The 20,507-nt window shown below is 40.4% G+C and overlaps 1 protein-coding gene across 1 annotated transcript in view; it reads left to right on the top strand.

Moving 5' to 3' along the window:
* The first annotated feature begins 4,219 nt into the window (after positions 1-4,219).
* Gabrb2 (gamma-aminobutyric acid type A receptor subunit beta2) overlaps positions 4,220-20,507 on the top strand; it is a 206,791-nt gene continuing 190,503 nt past the window's right edge. The window contains exons 1-4 of the mRNA XM_034506297.2: positions 4,220-4,516; positions 5,713-5,938; positions 6,069-6,160; positions 7,117-7,184. Coding sequence (XP_034362188.1) covers positions 5,862-5,938; positions 6,069-6,160; positions 7,117-7,184 — 237 coding nt within the window. The 5' untranslated portion in view covers positions 4,220-4,516; positions 5,713-5,861. The remainder of the gene's footprint in view (positions 4,517-5,712; positions 5,939-6,068; positions 6,161-7,116; positions 7,185-20,507) is intronic.

Raw genomic sequence — 20,507 nt, 5'->3', positions numbered from 1 at the left:
TGTTTCTCCAGTATCAGTCCAGAGAGAATAACTTCTAGAACATCCAGGTCTTCTGCTCTCGCCATTCTTGGTGGGTTAGGCTCATGCGCCAATGGCCTTTTGCAACCAGTCACATTGTCTTCAGTCTTGGAGGAATACTAATTGGTTCTAGAAGTGAACACCAACAAAAATCAAAGGAAAAAAACCCCACATTTTACAATACATTATTTAGATTCAGAAAGATAGAAATGAGATGGATAAACTATGACTATGTTTACATAGCAATACATTAAAAAAACAAAAATTAATAAAGCAAGGAAGAAAAGTATACAGTGTCAAGAAGTGGGTGATGCTCTGGCCCCAGCCTAGCTCTCAACCCTCAGTTCTGAGCATTAGAGTGCAGAGAGTCAAATATACAGGACCCTCTGCTTGTAAGATGTACTGAAACATGGTCAAACTGAACGTATCATAACCAGCATACCAGATACTTGACTACCCTGTAGTCACTACCACCCTGTAGCTCAGACTAGACATATAGGAGTCACCCCCAAATCCTTCTAACCCCGTTCTCCAGATCCTACCTGTTATAAAGGTTAGCCAGTTTGTCTTTAGGATGAGGTTGATATGTTTGATTTTCATCATCACATCATCATCTTAATTCAGAGCAACATCATCTCTCATCTGTATTCACCCCTCAATGCTAACAGACCCTGTACAGCCATACCTGTCATTCTCCAGTGCGGTTGAGATTCAGCAGCCACACTTCTGCTTTCAAACATAGCCATATTCCCTTTGTCTTTTCAGTGGCCACTCTAGTTCTTACCCTCTAGCTCTACTGTTCTACCATCAGCTCTAGGTCAGGATAGCTTATCTTTGTTATTATTACTTAAATTTGCACTTTCCCTGTTTCATTCTTATGTAGTACATCTTTTCCTCCATAACCAGCTCTTTTTTAATCTCTCTTCCACTTCTCTCATACTCTTCCCTTTTACAGGTCCTCTCTCCTCATTCATGCTTCATGCCTTTCTGGTTTGTTTTGTGACTAACCAGGATCATTCCCTGTGGCTACAGGTTCATCATTACCGACTGGAATTTAGTAGACTCACTCTCTGCTATACTCTGAGGGAGATAACTTTACCTGCTCAAGAACCCACCAGTTGGCAGTAGTTCAGCAGAGTAGGTCAGTGTCCTATAAGCCCCCAACAGGATTCAGAATTATCTATTGATATGTCCAGTCTTGTTCCAACTCAGTGCAGCTGAGGCTACTGTGAGCTGATGATTGCAATGGCTGTGTCCTGGCCTAACGCTAGCACTTTGCTATGTCCCTGTCTTCTGGATCGTGCCTTGCCTTAATTACTTCTTCTTGTAGTTAAAAGTGTCCTGTTTAGAGCTGAGCACACAACCATCATTTAGTCTAACAATCCTGAGCAGCCATGAGTCTAGTCTCCACAGTCACTGCCATTCCTTGCAAAAAGGAACTTCACTAAGTTAAGGTGAGAGAGACTCATTTGTCCTCTCTATGGATCTAAACATAATCATCCATCTACGTTGCCATATCAATTTAGGCAAAGAACAGCAGTGAGGTTCCCCAAGGTCTATAACACCCTGACAAATCATTTTTAACCAAGTTTAAAGTAGGGGGCATGCATCCTCTCCTGTGCTCTAAAGGTTTTCCATTACACCATAACAGTTGTGCAACTCTTGTACAAGTGAGCTGCTCTGGCCTGATAAGTTGGCACTGTAGCTCCTAGGGTTTGAGGCTGCCTGCATATCACCTCTAGATGCTATGGGAGTTAACCAACAGGAAAGATATTTTTAGTTTAGTTCCAGCCCAAGGATAGCTTACCTTTCAAATTTCATGCAATGAATCATTTCTTCAGTTACAAACTTTACCTACATCCTCAGAGTGAGTAATCACAAACTTTAGAGACCATTTCAATCTCTCATGTTCAGTTTGTGGTTATTTCTATGATCATCATTTGCCATATACATTCCAAGAGGGTGAGGAGCCTACCTGTTTTCAGGTCATCCTTGTCAATGTTGTTCAAATAACACTTGTCCATAACAAATAAGGAGAAGAGTGATAGACAGTGGATGGCTGTCGACACTTTGTGTTTATATACTAGTGACTCAGATATGACTATAAAACCATGCTTTCTTTGAGGGCTGACATTTTGCCAGTGAGTTCACATTTTGGGTCTTGGATCATACTCTCCCCGGGTCCACACAACTTCAGATTAAATGTGAAATTTCTTTTCCAGGTTTTGGATTTCCCAAAGTAGCAATACCAACAAATCTTCCTGAGAGTCTCAGGAATACAATCTGTTTTAGGCATGCCCACCTTGCATCTTATAACTAGAATAAGTGTATTTTTAATATTAGTCCCTGTAGTCACTGATAGGAGATGTCCATGGGAACCACCATGTGGTGGCAACTCACCTCCTTTCTGGTTTTTCATTGTTTACAATGCTCTTCGGACTTTCTCCAAATGGCTGATATTTTATTCTCTGGCAAATTTATAATAATTGCATCTGATTTGTGATCTTCCGGTCTTTAAAGACGACTGCCACTCCACGTTGTTTGCTTTTGTGTCCACGCATTAAAGGTTGCTAATATGTGCTAATCACATGACAAATGCTACCCAAGTGACATCATTCAACATTAACCCAATGGAGAAAAGAGTATTAACATTTGTCTAGATTAGATCAATAAAAGAGACCACAGTTTAGAGACATCAGTGTTTTGTCGTTATTTCTAAGTGTTTGAATATATCCATTCACAATACATCTTCAATATGTGCTTATTGGATCACCACTATTATTTTGGATGGACATGAGAGTATTTTGTGATTTATTTTGTTTACTAAACTTCATTCTTTCAGCTCAAATTAGAAAACTTTCCTGAAGGTGATGGACAGACAAGAGGATTAGTTAATAGAAGGGAGTCTGTGTTTGAAGATATTTTTGGAGACAAAGGAGTTTTCTAAGACTTGATCCAATTATTGGCTAACTACTTTGGGAATCTTTTGGTTATTGAAACATATTTTTCTTTCTTCATTACATTTAGCTTGAATATTAGTCTTACTGTGAAAGCAGAGGAAATCTCCAAAGCTCCCTCTGTTCCACACCAGTGTGTGTGTGTGTGTGTGTGTGTGTGTGTGTGTGTGCGCGCGCGCGCGTGCACGTGCGCGCTCATGTAAGCCTCCAGCCTTGCAGATAGTCATGCAGTAGTACACCTGCACCGAGTTTATGGTGCCATGCTTTACCTGTCTTTAACCTAGAATCTTCCCCAGACTATTTCCCTCTGTTTTCTCTTCTACCCTAGGGAAACTATCAGATTCCCGCTGACAGCCATCCCTCCTCCACAGTTCCCTTGGAGTCACCTCTCAAAGCTGCCCCAGAATAATGACTCTCAATGTCCCGGGGCGCGCCTGTGAGGAGGAGGAGGAGGAGGAAGAGGAGGAGGAGGAGGAGGAGGAGGAGGAGGAGGAGGAGGAGGAGGAGGAGGAGGAGGAGGAGGAGGGGGTAGGGTGGAGGTGTCATGTACTATGTGGGTCAAGAGGGGAAGCTGGACCTGGCCACAGTGGGGACTAAAAGCCCTCAGCTGGAATCCTGCAGCGCTAATCTAGCAGCAAACCTTGTGGATCTAGTCGCTGCTCCCACCGGAGACCTGCTGGACCACCAGCCCTGTGTAATCTGTGAGCTTTTCCATCCCACAGGCGCCGCGGCGCTTGGAGGTACCCCACGTGGCAGCAGGGAGCTAGCAGACCTTAAGGTCCTGAACTTAAGAGTTGAAGTAGTCTAGTCTAAGGTTAAGAAACACTGCTTTAAAAGCACAACTCACTTTTCACCCTTCTCCACCGGAATGACCTTGGACATGTTCCTCAGATTCGATGTGCTAGTTTCTAAACCCAAAAAAATGGGGTCACTGAGGAGTCAACTTCGAGCTAATATTGCTTTAAGCACGACTTTCTGCACTTGGCAGGCACTCTCGGTAAATGACAAGGCTCAGTAGTAGCTTTAGGTTGAATACTGGGGTCCAGGACCCAGGGTTGAGCTCAGCCTTTCCACCTCTTCACTAAAGAGTGCCGAGGTAGTTGAAGCAAGCTGCTCAGCTCCCTTTGGTCTCCAGGATAAACCAAGGAACACGACTCCAGGGCATCCCAGTCCCGGTACTCTTGGCATCCTCTTTTTTCTCCCAACCCCATCCCGCCCCGCCCCCCCCCGCGCGAGCCCCGAGCAGAGGAAATGATTTTTCCTATGAAATGAGTCTCGATCTGTGTCCGTGTTGAGTCTGGAGCAGGAGGGAAGGGGGCAGCCTTGGGTCCCCTTGGTCTAGGAGAGGGAAGAGGGGGAACTGTGGTGTGCAGATTGGTGGCTCGGTGGCTCTGACGGCCTCCGGGTTCCTTCATTGTGCCTGCCTTCTGTGAACCACTGGGTTTTGGACGCAGAGATACAGCTTTAGCTGTCCAGAGCAGAGCGTCAGGGGTGCAGCTCTGTTGGGCCACAGCAGTGGGCGGCGAGCTCCTTCTGGTGAGGTAAGGAGTGGTGGGTGGCAAGGACTGTCATGGCACGTGTGTCTCCCGTGTGTGTGTGTGTGTGTGTGTGTGTGTGTGTGTGTGTGTGTATGCATGCGTGTGTGTATGCGTGTGTGTATGCCTGTGTGTGTGTGTGTATGTGTGTGTGCCTGCGGTGCGCGTGCGTCCGCGAGGCGTGGGGGGCCAGAGGAGCGCATCCCACCCCGCCACCCGCCCTCGCGCTGGGTGCCTTTTGGCCCCGCACCTGTGCTGGAACGCCTTTCACCCTCTGTTCCTCAAGCCTCCACCTCCTTTGTCTCTCAGTCACACACACACCTCATCCTGACCACTTAAAATTTCCCAGTGCAGAGTCAGACCCAAACCCAGAGAAGCCTTTGCCTGACGACTCCCCTCGCCCCCTCCCCCTCCTGCTATAAATAGCCGGACTAGCGGGTCAGGAGCGTCACAGCGCCAGAAACCAGGACCCCGAGGTTTTCTTCCCAGGGAACAGGGGGCAAAGGGGGAGCAGGAGGAAGAGAAAGAAATCACTGTGAGTAGTGAAGAAAAAGCTCGCCCTTGATTCTCAGGAAAAACCAGCATCTTTGAATTCCTGTATCCTTCCCCTTTCTTCTCAAACCCATTCCAATTCTTTCATATTCAAAGTCCACTCCCCACCCCCACCCCCCCTCGCTCAAAATCCGACGTTTGCTCGGCACTCCTCCCATTGGATTTTTTTTTTCTCCTCCTCGGACTCCAGTTCCCACTGCTCCTCTCCCCACTCCTAGCGCTCCCACCCCACCCCCACCACCCCCGCTTGTCCCAGGCAGGGGATTGCTATTCTTACGGAAATAAAGTTCAACTCCTTGCCCCTTTCAACCTGCCTTAGATCAGGAGAAGTGGGGTTTCAGGAACCAATTTTCCTCCCTTACACTCTACTCCTATTTTTCTTTTTAGTATTTAAGGGAACACACACACACACACACACACACACACACACTCTAAAACCCCACCACGTCGTGAGGTGCAACTACCTCCTAGAACAGAAACTTACCAGACGCTCTGGTTGCTTTTGTCTTAAAGAAAAAATAAATAAAAACAACGAAGAATTTACTCTGGATGCATTTCTGGGGTAGTAGTTTAATATTATTCAAACATGTACATATTACACATATATATGCTTCTTTTCCTTTTTCCCCTTTAATTTTTTTTTAAACAAGGAAATCTCGGTCCCCGGCAGCCGCCGCTGCCCCTTTGATGTTTTGGTACGCCGTGCGCATGCGCTCCACATTAGAATTACTGCACTGGGCAGACTAAGTTGGATCTCCTCTCTTCAGTGAATCCCTCAATCCCACCAAAAACTAAAGGGATGTGGAGAGTCCGGAAAAGGGGCTACTTTGGGATTTGGTCATTTCCCTTAATAATCGCCGCTGTCTGTGCTCAGAGGTAAGTGTCGTCGCTTTCCTTTCTCACTTGTCAGGGCTCTGTCTGCATACCTCTCTGTAAGCAGGGTTGTTGAAGATGTCGTGCTGTCTTCTTTATTCATTCCTGCTTATTGTCATTTTTTTTTCTTTAGTGTCAATGACCCTAGTAATATGTCGCTGGTTAAAGAGACGGTGGACAGACTGTTGAAAGGATATGACATTCGTCTGAGACCAGATTTTGGAGGTAATGGGATTGCTTTGCAAATAAGAAACAGCCCAGCTCCAGCCTAAGCTGTCTTTGGGGCTTTGTGTGCGCTCTCTTTCCTCTCCTTAGTTGTGGGTGCATGTGGTGTATGGAATGTTTGTTACCCTTTTTACCTTGCTGAGAAACAGATCCAAACTTCAGCCAGTTTGTTTCTGTCCAGTGCTTGAGAGGTCTAAGAAGACCCCCTTAGAGTGTGATCAGACTTCTTAACCGCTCTCCTTCTCCTTCACGGTGATACATCTTTGTTCCCAGTTTGAGGTTTCTTGAGATACAAGCCTCTTAAGTTTAGTTAACGGTGTGCCAGGCTGGGGCCGTCTTATAATGTGAGTATTTTTGAGGACACAATGTGCAGGCGGTTGGCTGAGAGGTGGCCTCAACTCTCTGTGCTCATCTACTTTAGAAGAGTTCTGGCCACCGTTTAAAGTGACTCATGACGGGATTTTATCCAGCCCTCTATCAGGAATGGCATAGGGGAGAAGCTGGTCTGGGGGATTGAGAATAAAGATAACAGAGGGAAAAGGGCACCTCTCCCTGGAGCCCCAGATATGCTAGTGTGGCCATTTAATTTTGCTCATACTTTTAATGGAACTCAAAGAGTTAAAACCTACACACAGAAGTGGGTGGGGAAAAGAAGGAGGGGGTTTCAGTGCAATATACACAAATCCCAAGGGCTAAAACTCTTGTGTTGCTGTGAGTTGTAAGAATTCACATGCTGAGACATCAACATGTGTAGACACGGCCGGCATCATTGTCTGACCAGTACATGTGTGCATATTACTAGAAGAGTATCCCCGCATTCTTACTTCAAAGATGTAGGAAAGTAATGAATCTGAAGAGTAACTCTACAGAGAGGCTTTCTTTAGTGTCCAGTGACAACTCTTGGTGTGAATGACTAAGTTCTGAGAAGTCACGTGACTGACCATCTTGGTTTGCAGGTCCCCCTGTGGCTGTAGGAATGAACATTGATATCGCCAGCATCGATATGGTTTCTGAAGTCAATATGGTGAGTATTAATGCTGATAGATATGTTTCTGTTATGGGGACTGTGTGGGGATTGTGCAGTCACTGACGGGTGGGGTGGGGTACGCTTGAATATATGTATAATATGGGGACAGGGGAAGGTATATTGCTCTGGAATTCATGGTATGTGTAATGACAGAACATCTCCTAGTTGTTTGCACTTTTTCCAATTTGGATCCAATACAGAGTGAGTAGAATACCTCACACATTCACCTGTAGAGGCAGCAATATGCTGGAGGCCCCCTGCAGAAGCTATGGCTCTGACAGCTTCTTGGAAGCCTCAGTTTGTCAAGTTAAAGTTCTGGGTTTGGGGATAAGTCATGATAAAAGGAGGATTTGAATGTAACAAACAAACAAACAACAAAAAGAAACAAACAAACAAACAACAAAAAGAAACTTCCCAGGAAGTCTCTATCTTACAAACTAAACTATCACAGAGTGGTTAAGTAACTAGCCCTGGGATGTTGATGTCTACTTGTTGCTTTAGGAAACTGTCTCCTGTACTTAATGACGTTTGACATCTCTGCTCCCCACTACTTTCCATCTCCTTTAACCCCTTCTGCTAATCCAGTGAGATAAAAGAAAAGCTGGCCAGTCTCTATCCGAAAAGGCAAGCTTAATACCAAGTGTACTTTCTTACAGCTCCTGTGACGCTAATCATCATGTGTACCAAGCACATACAGTTTATTGTCAGCCACACTGAGTCTTTGGACAAAGAATAAGCACTAAGAGAGAGGGATGTGTGGGAAGAACCTGTGTTCTACAACAGGGAATCACTTTTGGGGGGGTATGCTTCATGCAGGAGCGCCCCCTGGTGCCCATGTTGGAGCACTGCGGACATACATGACAAGGACAAGTGTCCCAGATTCCCCCACTTAACTGAGGGACATTTCTCCTGTAAATTCTCTCTCTCTCTCTCTCTCTCTCTCTCTCTCTCTCTCTCTCTCTCTCTCTCTCTCTCTCTCCCCCTCCCTTTATCTCTCCCTCCCTCTCTCCTTTTCTCTGTCCCTTCCCTCCCCCTCTTCCTCTCCCTCCCTCCCTCCTTCCTTCCCTTCCTCTCTATCCTCTCATCTTCTCAGAAGTCTATCTAGATAAACTTAATCTCGATATTACAGTATTCCTTTCAGATAGCACACAGCACATTTCAGATTGTTCTATGACATCCTTCTGTCTTCTTGTCCTACGAGTGGACAAATAATTAAAGAAGGAAACGAAGAGTGTAAGCTTTTACACAAACACTTCTAAACCAGCCATTGGGACATAAAATTTAGGGCATACTAATTAACTCAAGAAGTTTGAAATATTAGGATTTAGTCTGGCTCTCACCTCAATTTAACAGAAGTTCTCATAGTCCCAGAAATTAAAGTGGAAACCAGCATATCAGTTACAGATACTTGGCAGTAGCAATCTAAAGACACCCTAAGATTCAGACCATTTTACAGAAACTTGAGGGGTATAATTAATTAACTCAGCAGTGGTTCAATAACAGGAATTTGTTAATCAAATAATTGAGAATGTTTTTATTGTATGATACACAAACACAGAAGAAAGATAATACTGGATAACTTGGGAAAGACAAAGTAGGAAATTCCCCTGTGTAAATACAAAATGTGTTTCTTAAGAAATTAATTTCTCAGATATGCAAATATTTTACTTTTGCGAGATTTGAGAAGTTGTCCATCAATTTACATATTTTGAACTTCAACATAAAAATAGAAAATGTCCTAATCTGGGCACCTCTACAATCGCAGGTACTTGACTATAAATTGAATTTCTAATGTCAAAGTTATATAGAAATCAATTAAGATTTTGTATCTTCTACATGTGGTTGATCAGACTCATATCTTATTTATTTTTATTAAATTTTACTTATCTTCTCTAATAAAACTTTATTTTACTAATTGCTTTTTAAAGACATCACAAAATAATATTTCATAGAAAATAAAAAAAAAATTATTTAAGGGATAAAGCAGTGCTCACAAAATGACTCCAGGCTACTACAAAAGATTCCAAAGAACATGGGGGTATTATTTCCTTCCATGGCATAGAGTGGCAAAGCTTTCGTTTTCTTCATGAACTTTACTGACATTTTTACCCTGCATGCACCATTTTGGAGAGGGATCAGAGGTGGACACAATGCCAAGACCTGCTAGTCAAAATATAGATCCAGCTGAGGCAGGGTGTAATCACTTTGAGCTATTTACTCTTGCAGAGAAGTCATGGGATGTCGAAAGTGCAAAAATAAATGTCAGCTTGTAAATGGGACAACACTGCAGCATTAATGATTTGAAGCAGGTGTGAAAAATTCCAAGCCAGACTTCTTTCTGAGCTTAATGCTGACACCCGTACATTTGTCCAGCCACATTTTGGGCTGCCAGTCTTACTGACCTAAAATTAATCCTCCAAAAACAGCTTTGTAACACATATAACTATTATCTTGTTTCAAAATATGGTTACTCACTTGGAAGCAACAGATGCGTTAGGCCCCCATCAGTAACTCACTATAAGACACATATTTTGTACAAAGGCCTACCAGAGTTAGGACGTTTTGATTGTATTTATTTCTAAAGAATGTTTTATTAACGATTTAAGTGAAATCTCAAGGTTGATTAACACCCACATTTGTTCAATATGGCTTGTCTCTGGTAGCTGTAACTTTTATTATCGTACATCTTATGCCTTTCAAGAATGACATTCCCCAGACCATTCACATATTTGAATTGCAACAATACAGGTGTGTATTGATGGGATTTTAAAAACAAAAAAGATGATACTTGTAGAAAGATCCAGAGCTGGATCAGCAGTGTTAGGTGCCAGCTCTATTTCTTGGTCACAATGAGGTTACTGACAGTCAAAAGGATCTTTATTTTCTTAAGTGTCAAAGGACGATATAGTTCTTTTTCTACTATCCTAGACAACTACCAGGATTAATAAAATGACATTAGTTACATTTAACTTAACAAGGGATAAAAACCAGGCAACAGTCATCGTACTCAGCATCTATTCCTGCTGCTGCCCTGTGTTCATTTTTAACAGCCATGTGCCTCATTAGGTCTCCATTTCTTCCTGGTTGAATTGTACAGAATAAGCATTGAGAGACTGTCATCTACAGCTTACACACACCTCTAGCTACAGTTGATTGTTATGGTAATTGTTGAATACATAAAAGTTTCCGGAAAACTTTGAAATATAGAAAAATTTGAAAGAGTTTCTAATTGTGAGTTTTTTGGATGGTGATGACAGTGTGGCAGGTTCTTGACTTGAGTGGCCATCACCCAGTGGAAGATCTTTGGAAACCATGGTCTCAGTCAGAACGCTGCTAAGCAAAAAGCTTGGCTCTAGAATGGAATATTTTTAGATGTCTTGGTTAAATTGGCAGGAATCTTTTTGTTAAGATTCTTTGATGAAAAGTGCATTTTACGATTCAAATTTGGCTCTGAGAATTATGAACCAAAATAGCTTTTTCTTCATTTGAAGCAGATTCTTCATTTTTTTGAAATGGCACATTTGCCAACCAACTGAAGCAATATTTCACTTTTCAGGAAAGAGTTCTAGTAAACACATTCACAAAATTACCTTTTTTATGGAATGGCAAATGGGGAGAAGTAATGCTTTAAAAATATACAGATGTTTCTTGTATCACCAGCTGCACAGCTTAAAATTCCACTCAAGGAATTGTTATTTAGCAGTTACTATAAGCAAGTTATGTTTGAGGCCTGATGGACAGAGCAACAAAGGATATCACCCTACCCTGGACCTCATGTACCTTTACATATATATGTATGCATATATATATGTATATATGCATACATATGTGTGTGTGTGTGTGTGTGCGTGCGTGCATTAACCTTCAACTCTGCCTCAGGTTCTTACATTTGCTTAGCCTACATCTTATCTTTTATTTCACACCTTTCTTGAGCAACCAAGCAGATGCCTAGGGCTCTCTGTCTTCTGTCAATCTTCTGATGCTTAATTCCAATGCTCATTTAGTATTTGGTATGTCAAGTTGGCTTATTTGCTACATAGTTTGCCTGTCTGCTTCTATAATATTGACAAATTACATCAAACAATTAAGATTTTTTTCTGCTAGTATGTGAAGTTTCCAGGACTGAAAGAAGAATTCATTGTCATAACAGACATTTGCTATTACTGTATACAACCTATAATGCCTACTTGGAGAAATACGGCACAGAGTCACATATATCATAGTGTTTAATTTGAAGACATGCACCATTTAAAATAGTGTAGACTGAATTCCAATGTTGAGTTGTAAGTACTTTGAAAGAGGACAGAACATTATAAAAATACAGAATAATGACGAGCTACATAGCTGTTGTTAAAATGGAGGCTAGAGATCTGTGGATGGGTGTTCCAACCAGAAAATAAAACTGACGTAGATGAGAATATGCAAAGGGGAAAGAGATGGCATCAATTTGTTAGTAGCTTGAAATGCTGGTGTGATCCTAGGGAGAAGAGTGAAGAGTTGGTGATGTAGCCAGAGACAGTGATCAGATCATATAGAGTAGGGTGTGTGTGTGTGTGTGTGTGTGTGTGTGTGTATGTTTATGAGTGAGTGTGTGTCTGTCTGCCTGTGCATCCATCCATCTGCCTGCCTGCCTGTGTGCCCTACAAAAGAGCTTGTTAACTTTCTAAAGAGAGTAAGGGATCATGCAAAAATGTAAACAGAATCATATAGTCTGACTCAAGCTCTAGAAGTTGGTTCTGAAATTCAGGAGGTGAACAGGAGTGGAGCCAAATCTAAGATCAGGAGACAAGAAAGCAAACTACAAAGGCTGGGTTGCATTGGTGAGTTAAGATATGACTGTAATGGAGGAGCTATAAAGCCCACAGACTTACAGATCAGCAGTGGTATGCTTTAGATGAATGCCAAGATTTTGATGGTGTCATTTATTGCTATGGAGAAGATCAGAATGGCTGTGAAGGTTGGAAGCATCCTTAACTTAACATCAGTGTTAACTGATGGTGTGTTTGGTTTGAGCAATGTTCTTCTGAGTTTTCTACATGTATGTAGCCTTCAAATGGGGGTAACTGATAGGTGACTGAAAAATGTGGAAGTCTACAACAGAGAAAGAAGACTTGTGCATAGACTTGAACACTGTGTTAGGTAAGTGGGACTCGCTACTGTATGAGGAGAAAATTATAAAGGAATTAAAAGACAGTTAAAAATGGAGGTCCTGTGAACACTGTAGTTTATGTGGCAGAAAACAGAAAAGGAGCTGAGGAAAGAACGATGAGCAGCTCAGGTGCCAAGAAGTAATTGATGTAAGAGCCAATAATCAGCTAATGTCTTAGAAGCTGATTCTCATGAGAGTTTGAATGAGAAACAAGTGGTCCATCAGGTTCTGTGTTATGGAATCCCTTTAAAGAAGTAGTGAAAGTTGTCTCCCAGTCACAGTAATGGGAACATGTTAACGGAGCACAATAAGAAATTTTTTAGTGGTTGGAAGCCAACTACGCTTTTGAGGAGAAATTTGCTTAAGAAGTAGTCATATACACTTTAGAGAAGAAATACCCCCCAGCAGGCAGTAGGTGGGAGATTCAAAGAACAATATAGGACAGAGTGAGAAGCTGAGAGATTTCTTTACTGAAGACGTTCATGTTCTCTGTACCACAGGAGACGTTATCTAATGAGTCAGAGGAGACAGCCATGGCTGTTGTGGAATACATACGGAGCTCTCTAGGCCAGCAGGGTGGATTAGCTCTAAACAGAGTATTCAGAGCAACTCTTATACTCCATATTGGCAAATCACTCCCTTCTTCTTTCTCCTACACTTCCTTTCTACATGCTTCCCCATTTTCCTTCTTCCTCCTCGCTTTCCTCTTCTTAATATTTATCTTCATTTTCTTCATTACCTTCTTTTTCCTCTGCCTTTTCTCTTACCTCTTCTCATTCCTCTTCCTCATTCTCACACACTTTTGTATCCTTGTTTCCATCTTGTCTCCTCTTCCCTGATGCCTTTTTCTCTTCTTCCTCCACCTCCTCTACCTGTGCAGTGTTAAGCAGGCACTGACATCATCACCATCTCATTAATATGATAAAATAATTATAGCTGCTGTTTACTGGATTCTTATGCAGTCCTTGTATTATTTCTCATAATCTCGTTATCAAACCTCTTATAAAAACTGAGATCATTACAATCAACTTACTTATGAGAAGACAAACATGAAGTGCAGAGATGAAGAATGGCTTTTTCAAGGTCACACAGGCTGCAATAATAATCACCTTCCCATCTCTCAATCCTAGCATCTCATTTAGACTATATTTTTAACACAGAAAGGTCTAATTATTTGATCATTTTCTTTCTACCAGGATACTCTTTGTAGGGTGTTGTTTCTAATTCTGAGGTGGTGGTGGTGGTGGCGGTGGTGGCAGCAGTGCTCTGTGTGTGTGTGTGTGTGTGTGTGTGTGTGTGTGTGTGTGTGTGTGTGTGTGTAAGAATTTAGTGGATAGATTAGATGAGCCAGTCATCTATAAGATGGACTTATCATTCCTTGTCCTAGCTTTAAAACACCTCTGTTTTAAACAAGTGATTTCTTCAGTCAGGTACTTTATCTAGTGTATCTGAAGATTTGTCTAAAATCTCGAGCAGTGGAGAAAGCCGATTGTGTGATTAATTTCTTTCATTGCTAATGGGTACCAGTCAGCGTCATGTCTAATTTTATTGTGGTGCTTCAGTGGTATCAATCAAGTGTTCATAACGTTTACTAATTTAGGATGAATAATCGTCACTGGTGTTGCTGACTTAACTTTCAACAGCTTTAAACTGTTTTACCAAAGTTCAACTGTGGGGAGGCACTGCATGAAACCACCACACTTACATTTCCTTCGTTATTATCAAGATGCTCTGTTTCCTTCTCTTCTACTTTTCCTCTCTTTCTTACACAATCTAACCACAGTTCATTACAGGCATGGGAGTTTTAAATTATTCATGTGCTTTTGAACAGCCATTCCATTTAATAATTCTGATTTTAAAATCTATTTCTTTCCTCTATCTGTCAGAGTACATCATCTGCTCTTTCTCTGACTAGGTATTCAGCAAGGCTTTGCTTGAATGGGTGGTGAATGAAAGAAAGATCTGACTATGGGCTTACATTGTACAGAAAGCAGATGGGGGTCTTCTTCAATGTCTTAATTTAGAAATACATCATATATATTTTATTTTCTCCAAATCCATTGCACAATTACAGAATTCCTACAAAATTATAAATTAGAAAAAATACATTGAAGGAGGAAGGATTCATTTTAACAAGGGTCCTGTCTCATTTTGGACTCATTCAAACCATCTGAACTTTGGCACTGCTGGTATGTGGGATCAAGTATCACTGTTGTAGAGGGCTGCTACTTGTACCATCAAGTGTTCAATAGCACATTTTGCGTCTACTTATTAAATGCAAGTGACAGCCATTAAATAATGGCAATCAAAAGATGTCTTTTAGAATCATTGGTGTTAAGAATAGCAAGCATGATTTTTCTCCCCACCCCCTAGCAAGTAAGGAAAAGCACTCTTACTGAGCAATGTTTTTCTGTATTTCATGGCCATTCTCATTTAATTAAGTCTATTGTGTATTTAAGATTTAGCAACTTAAGAATATAAAAAAAATCTGTTTTCTTGTTAACTCTTTAAAATATTGTTTTTATTTGGGTTTATTAAATTTTAATTTTTATTCTTATTCACAGTTTGTACAATGCTCTTAGTTATTTTATAGTATTATACTGTGCATGTGCATTTTAATTTCATAGAGCATTTTAATCTGCATTTATGTGCATTTTAATTTCATAATTTACAATCACAGTAACAAAAATACATAACATCACTGTCACCAAGGCAAACTAATGTTTGCATTCTTTCTTCTTTTTTTATTAGTTATTTTATATATTTTCATTTCGAATGTTATTCCCCTTCCTGGTTTCTCCTCTGCAAACCCCCTATCCCACACCTTTCCATGTCTCTATGAGGGTGCTCCTCCACCCATCCATCCACTCACACCTCACCTCCCTAGCATCCCCCTATGCTGGGGCTCTGAGTCTCCACAGGACCAAGAGCCTCTCCTCCCATTGATGTCAGATAAGGCAGTCCTCAGCCACATATGAGGCTGGAGCCATGGGTCCCTCCATATGTACTCTTTGGTTGGTAGTTTAGTCCCTGGGAACTCTGGGGTGCTTTTCTCCTTTATTAACAAAAATATGCAAAATATGCAAAGGAGAGAAATGTATTAAGTATCAGTATTACCTTGACTCACCTCTATGCAGCTATGACATTCTGGGTTTTTATAAAATTTCTTATGTTGGGTGGTGTAAACATGCACTAAAGCTGAATATTAAAGCAGAAGATATTAATATTTATGAATTTCAAAAGATACAAAACAAAATTTCACACGATGTTTCCAGCTATGCATCTTACTTGCCAACTATTTACTATAGTATATTACCTTGGCATGTTGTATGTTACTCAAAGGGATAAATGGGTTGTCGCAATCTATATGGATAAGTCTGGAGAGGTGTTTGCCTCTTGGCTTTGATGACAGTTTTGTTAATGTGCTTTAGGCATTTCTGCTGCCAGCTCTCACTCCCTTGCTCTGTAAGCTGGCACCCAGTGTTCATTTCCCTGCCAAGAGGTCTTCACTATAAAGCAATTCTCAGGCGATTGAAGATGAAATAAATTTCCTCCTAACACAACAGCAACAATTAAATTAATGAAGTTTTAAAGGTGGGTCAATGTATAGCTTAGGAAAGTGATATGTGAATGAACCAGAGAGGAAGACTAGAGATTGAAAAGCCAGCCTTTGCAAGTACAGCTGATATGCTCAGCAGAGGCCAGACGATCCCCAGATGTGCAACCAGTGAGGGTTGAATTTGTAGGAGGCATAGAGGAAACACTCATTGTATTCTTTCGGAAAATATTCATTGAGTGCTAACTGAAGGGGTACCTTATTGGTTGAGATTGATAGTAGTTATTGAGGTAGATTTTACCTTAGTGATAAGTCTTCCTCTACTATATAGGATTCACCTTTATTTCAGAAGCTGAAAGTGAGAGGAAGACAAAGACAAGACCATTTCAGATGATGAGATAGGAATGTGAATATGCAATGCACAATGAAATCCTCGAGGACTCACTTATGCTGTAACCCTTGAGTTTTTCTATGTTAGTATTCATGTCTTCTGAGTCTGTGAACAGAACCTGATGTGAGGCAGAGTTCCCCATGTCGAAAGGCTCTCGGACATCACAGATGCACTTATTGTCAGCAGATGACATTCTTTTAGAAACATTGATTTATAATGAAATTAGAAGTGAATTTGATATTTTCACCATCAAAGGAAATGGGAAATAACTGGCTAGTCTCTAATTATGATAAAGGCTTTGGCAAAAAGGTGTAGTGCTCTTACCAGAAGACCTGATTTCAGTTTTTAGTACCTATATCAGGTAGCTCACCATTGACTGTAACTCTAAGCCCAGCGTATCCAATGCCTTTGGTACCTCTGACACTTATATGATGTGACATATCAACACATAGACACACATACCACATTATCTTACATTTAAACAATGATTGAGCACCTTGAAGATCAGTAAGTCAGCATTCCATTTGTTCAAGATCATTCATTCACTCATTCATTTATTTTTACACTCCAGATTTTATTCCCCTCTCAGTCTACTCTCCTTTGAGTGTTCCACATTCCATACCTCCTCCGCACTCCCCTGTCTCCACGAGGATGTCATCATCCCCAAACCCCACCCAACCAGACCTCTAAACTCCCTGGGGCCTCCAGACTCTTGAGAGTTAAGTGCATCTTCTCTGACTGAACCCAGACCTGGCAGTCCTCTGTTTTATGTGTTGGGGGCCTCATATAAGCTGGTGTATGCTGTCTGTCTGGTGGTCTGGCAGTGTTTGAGAGATCTAGGGATGGGGGAGCAGGTTAATTGAGACTGCTGGTGGTCCTACAGGGTCACCAATTCAAGATTATTAATCAAAAACATTTTAACAAGTCTGCCTGTAAGTTTTTAACATCACAGTTGCATTCCTCAGTTCTGCATTGCTATGATAGAACACCTGAATGAATTAAGAGAGTTTTATTTTGGCTCCCGGTTTCAGGTGGTTTAGTCCACTGTCATTGAACCTTGATGTCTGGAGCTTGTAGTGGCCCAGCATTCCATGGCTAGAGAAAAGAATAGAAGAGGCCTATTCACCTTATAGCAGCTGAGCAGGCCCTAATTTCCCCAGTAAGGCCACAGCCCTAAAGACCAATCTTCTTTCCTCTAGATCCCACCTCTTGAAGGCTCCACCACCTTTCATTGGAGAGTGAAGCTTCAATGTGCAAACATTCGTAGATATTTAAAATAGAAATCATAACAATGGTATTTTAATTCAACAAATACGTCACAAAATTCATTTTCCCACTAGTATTTTTTTTTAATTTAGAGGTAACTATTTCTGTTTCTGTATAAATCCTACTATTTTAGTCTCCTATTTGATTTAAATACTCCAGATGGATAAATCTGGTTCATAATGGTGTATCTCATATTACTGATATATAAATATTTATGATGATTCTATACCTATTATAAATATATTTGTAAATATTTTATATAACACTTTGTATTCTTATCTAACAGTATTATAAAATCACTGTCATATATTAATATGTACAGCTTACATATTGATAGGTGATAAATTATGTCACTTTAAATCTGCTAATTAATAGAATTTGATACTTTGACACATTATTTGATAGGAAGAATTGACTATTGATAATTATTATAACTTTTAATCTTCTATAATAAAAAGTTAAAAACTCAATTTTACAAGGCCAGTTTCCTGTTTATGCTTTTTCTGTGAAAACTATCCCTAGTATTTATTTTCTGAAAGTATTACAAATTTACAAGTGAGTTCCTGGTTTTATCAGGAGCTCATTGATATATTTGAATACACATATGTATGAATGCTAAGGTTCCTAAAGGAATCATAATTTAGTAACCAAAATTATAATTTGTGATTTTGACTATCTCTACACTCATTATTTGTAAACTATTTATTTTGGGGATTTTACTGAATGCTTAGATTGTATAGAAAAAATGTGTCTTTTATTTTAGCTAAATTAAACAACACAGTTAACCTAATGCCTGAAAGAAATAATTGCTCATTTTACAGATGCATGGTTTAAATTTTGAGTTATTAACTTGTCCATAGCCAAAAGGTGATAAGAGCATCGCTGACATTTCAAACTTCAGGCTGGTTGACTCCAGCAATACATATATATCAGAGTATGTATGCACTCATAGATCATGAAACATACTCTAGTATGATATTTACACAAGATTTTAGTTTTAAAGAGGGGCAATGTGTTTACTCTGTTTTCATTTTGTTATTGGTTTAGAGTCTTTCAATTCCCATGAAAATGGAAACAGTTAATAATCATGTAAAATTCAAGATCTTTTTTCTGCATTTTTTTGTTAACAGGAATATTAGGTAGAAGGACTTTAATAGAGAAACTTAGATATTTGATGTTTTTTATGAATATATCCACATTTTTCTTACCTTGCAGCTTTTAATGTCTACATAAATATATTTTTGAGTTTTGTCTATTTTTCTTAGAAAGCGGGGTTTGAAACAATGCTTTGGCTATTCCTGTTTCTTGAGGCGGTGGCAAATTAGATTGACAAAATCTGAGTAATGGAGCGCTTAGTCATTCAGTCAAGCACTAAATAATCTTTAAACATTGACGATTGTTTTGTGATTATGCCAAGTTTTCAAAAAATACAAACGTCTTCGAATCCTTTATTTTCTCTTCTTCTGTTTATTTGGTCATTTGCAAGAGGATCTAGTTGGAGCTTTGTGCTTGCTAGGTAGGCAATCACTGAAATTTATCTTCAGAAATAACTCTTTTCACCATTGATCTTAAATGAAACGAACTATGGGGTCAAAAACAAAACAAAACAAAACAAAACAAAAAAAAAAAACAAAAAAAAAAACAAAACAAAACAAAACAAAAAACCATCTCAACCAAAATTTTAGCTTGACAAAGAATGTTTTTTTTCCTTTTCTTCTATTATTTATTTACACTCCAGATTTCATTCCCCCCTTCCACCATCTGACTGTTCTACATCCCATACCTCCAACCCACCCCCATCTCCACGAGGCTGTTTCCACCCCCCACCCCCACCCCCACCCCACCTGACCTCTAAACTCCCTGGGGCCTCCAGTCTCTTGAAGGTCAGGTGCATCATCTCTGATTGAACACAGACCTGGCAGTCCTCGGCTGTATATGTGTTGGGGGCCTCATATCAGCTGGTATATGCTGCCTTTTCGGTGGTCCAGTGTTTGAGAGATCTCGGGGGCGGGGGAGGGGGCAGATTAATTGAGACTGCTGGTCCTCCTACAGGATCCCCCTCCTCTTCAGCTTCTTTCAGCCTTTCTCTACTCAACCACAGGGGTCAGCAGCTTCTTGTCCATTGGTTGGGTGGAAATACCTGCATCTGACTCTTTGGGCTGCTTGTTGGGTCTTCCGGAGGGCAGTCATGATAGGTCCCTTTTTATGAGCTCTCCATTGCCTCAGTAATAGTATGACAAAGAATTTTAAGCATGACTGAACAGCTGTAGATGAGTAGGGTTTAGATTCTTATCCGCATTTCTCTATTTCTTCTCCAGTTCTCATTTGCTTGCTGTTTTTATGCTGTATTATTTTTAAATTAGGCACAGAGAGGGGAGTGGGAGAGATGGAGGGAATGATAAAAATAGCAGGCTTTTGCCCATGAGTCTGTAGCATGTCTTCATTACCTAAGAGAAAGAAGGCTTATGTTTCACACTAAAGCTGAACTCTGCTTGGTGTAACATACATGAAGTATGCATTTTGATTTGCCTCCTTTCCTCTTGCACTTATAAACAATACCTTCTAACAATGACTCACTCCATGCCCAGATTTTGTGCTTTTGAATTTAGATGATATAGAATGATATGAATCCAAGTAGATGGTATATGCAGGTGTTTTTGTTCTTTGAAGCAATGATGCTTTATTTTTAAAAAGTCTTTTCATTTGCAGGAAAGTGAAAGGTGCACTTGGAAAATGAATTCTAATTTTGACGTGTAACTGGAAAATGATTATGACTAATTTTAAAACTCAATTTATTGAGGACTTTCAGTGAAGTGGTAAAATTTTAAAATAGTTTCTTATTTTCCAGAAAACACTATGAAATAAATTCTACAATCTCAGTTCATGAATGTAGACTGGAGGTGAGATTAGTAGTAGATGAACCAAAGGCCTAGTTAAAACCAGGACAACACACTTTTT

The sequence above is a fragment of the Arvicanthis niloticus genome, chromosome 6 (genome assembly GCF_011762505.2).
Source record: "Arvicanthis niloticus isolate mArvNil1 chromosome 6, mArvNil1.pat.X, whole genome shotgun sequence".
Classification (NCBI taxonomy): Eukaryota; Metazoa; Chordata; class Mammalia; order Rodentia; family Muridae; genus Arvicanthis; species Arvicanthis niloticus.
This window is presented reverse-complemented; position numbering and strand designations above follow the sequence as displayed.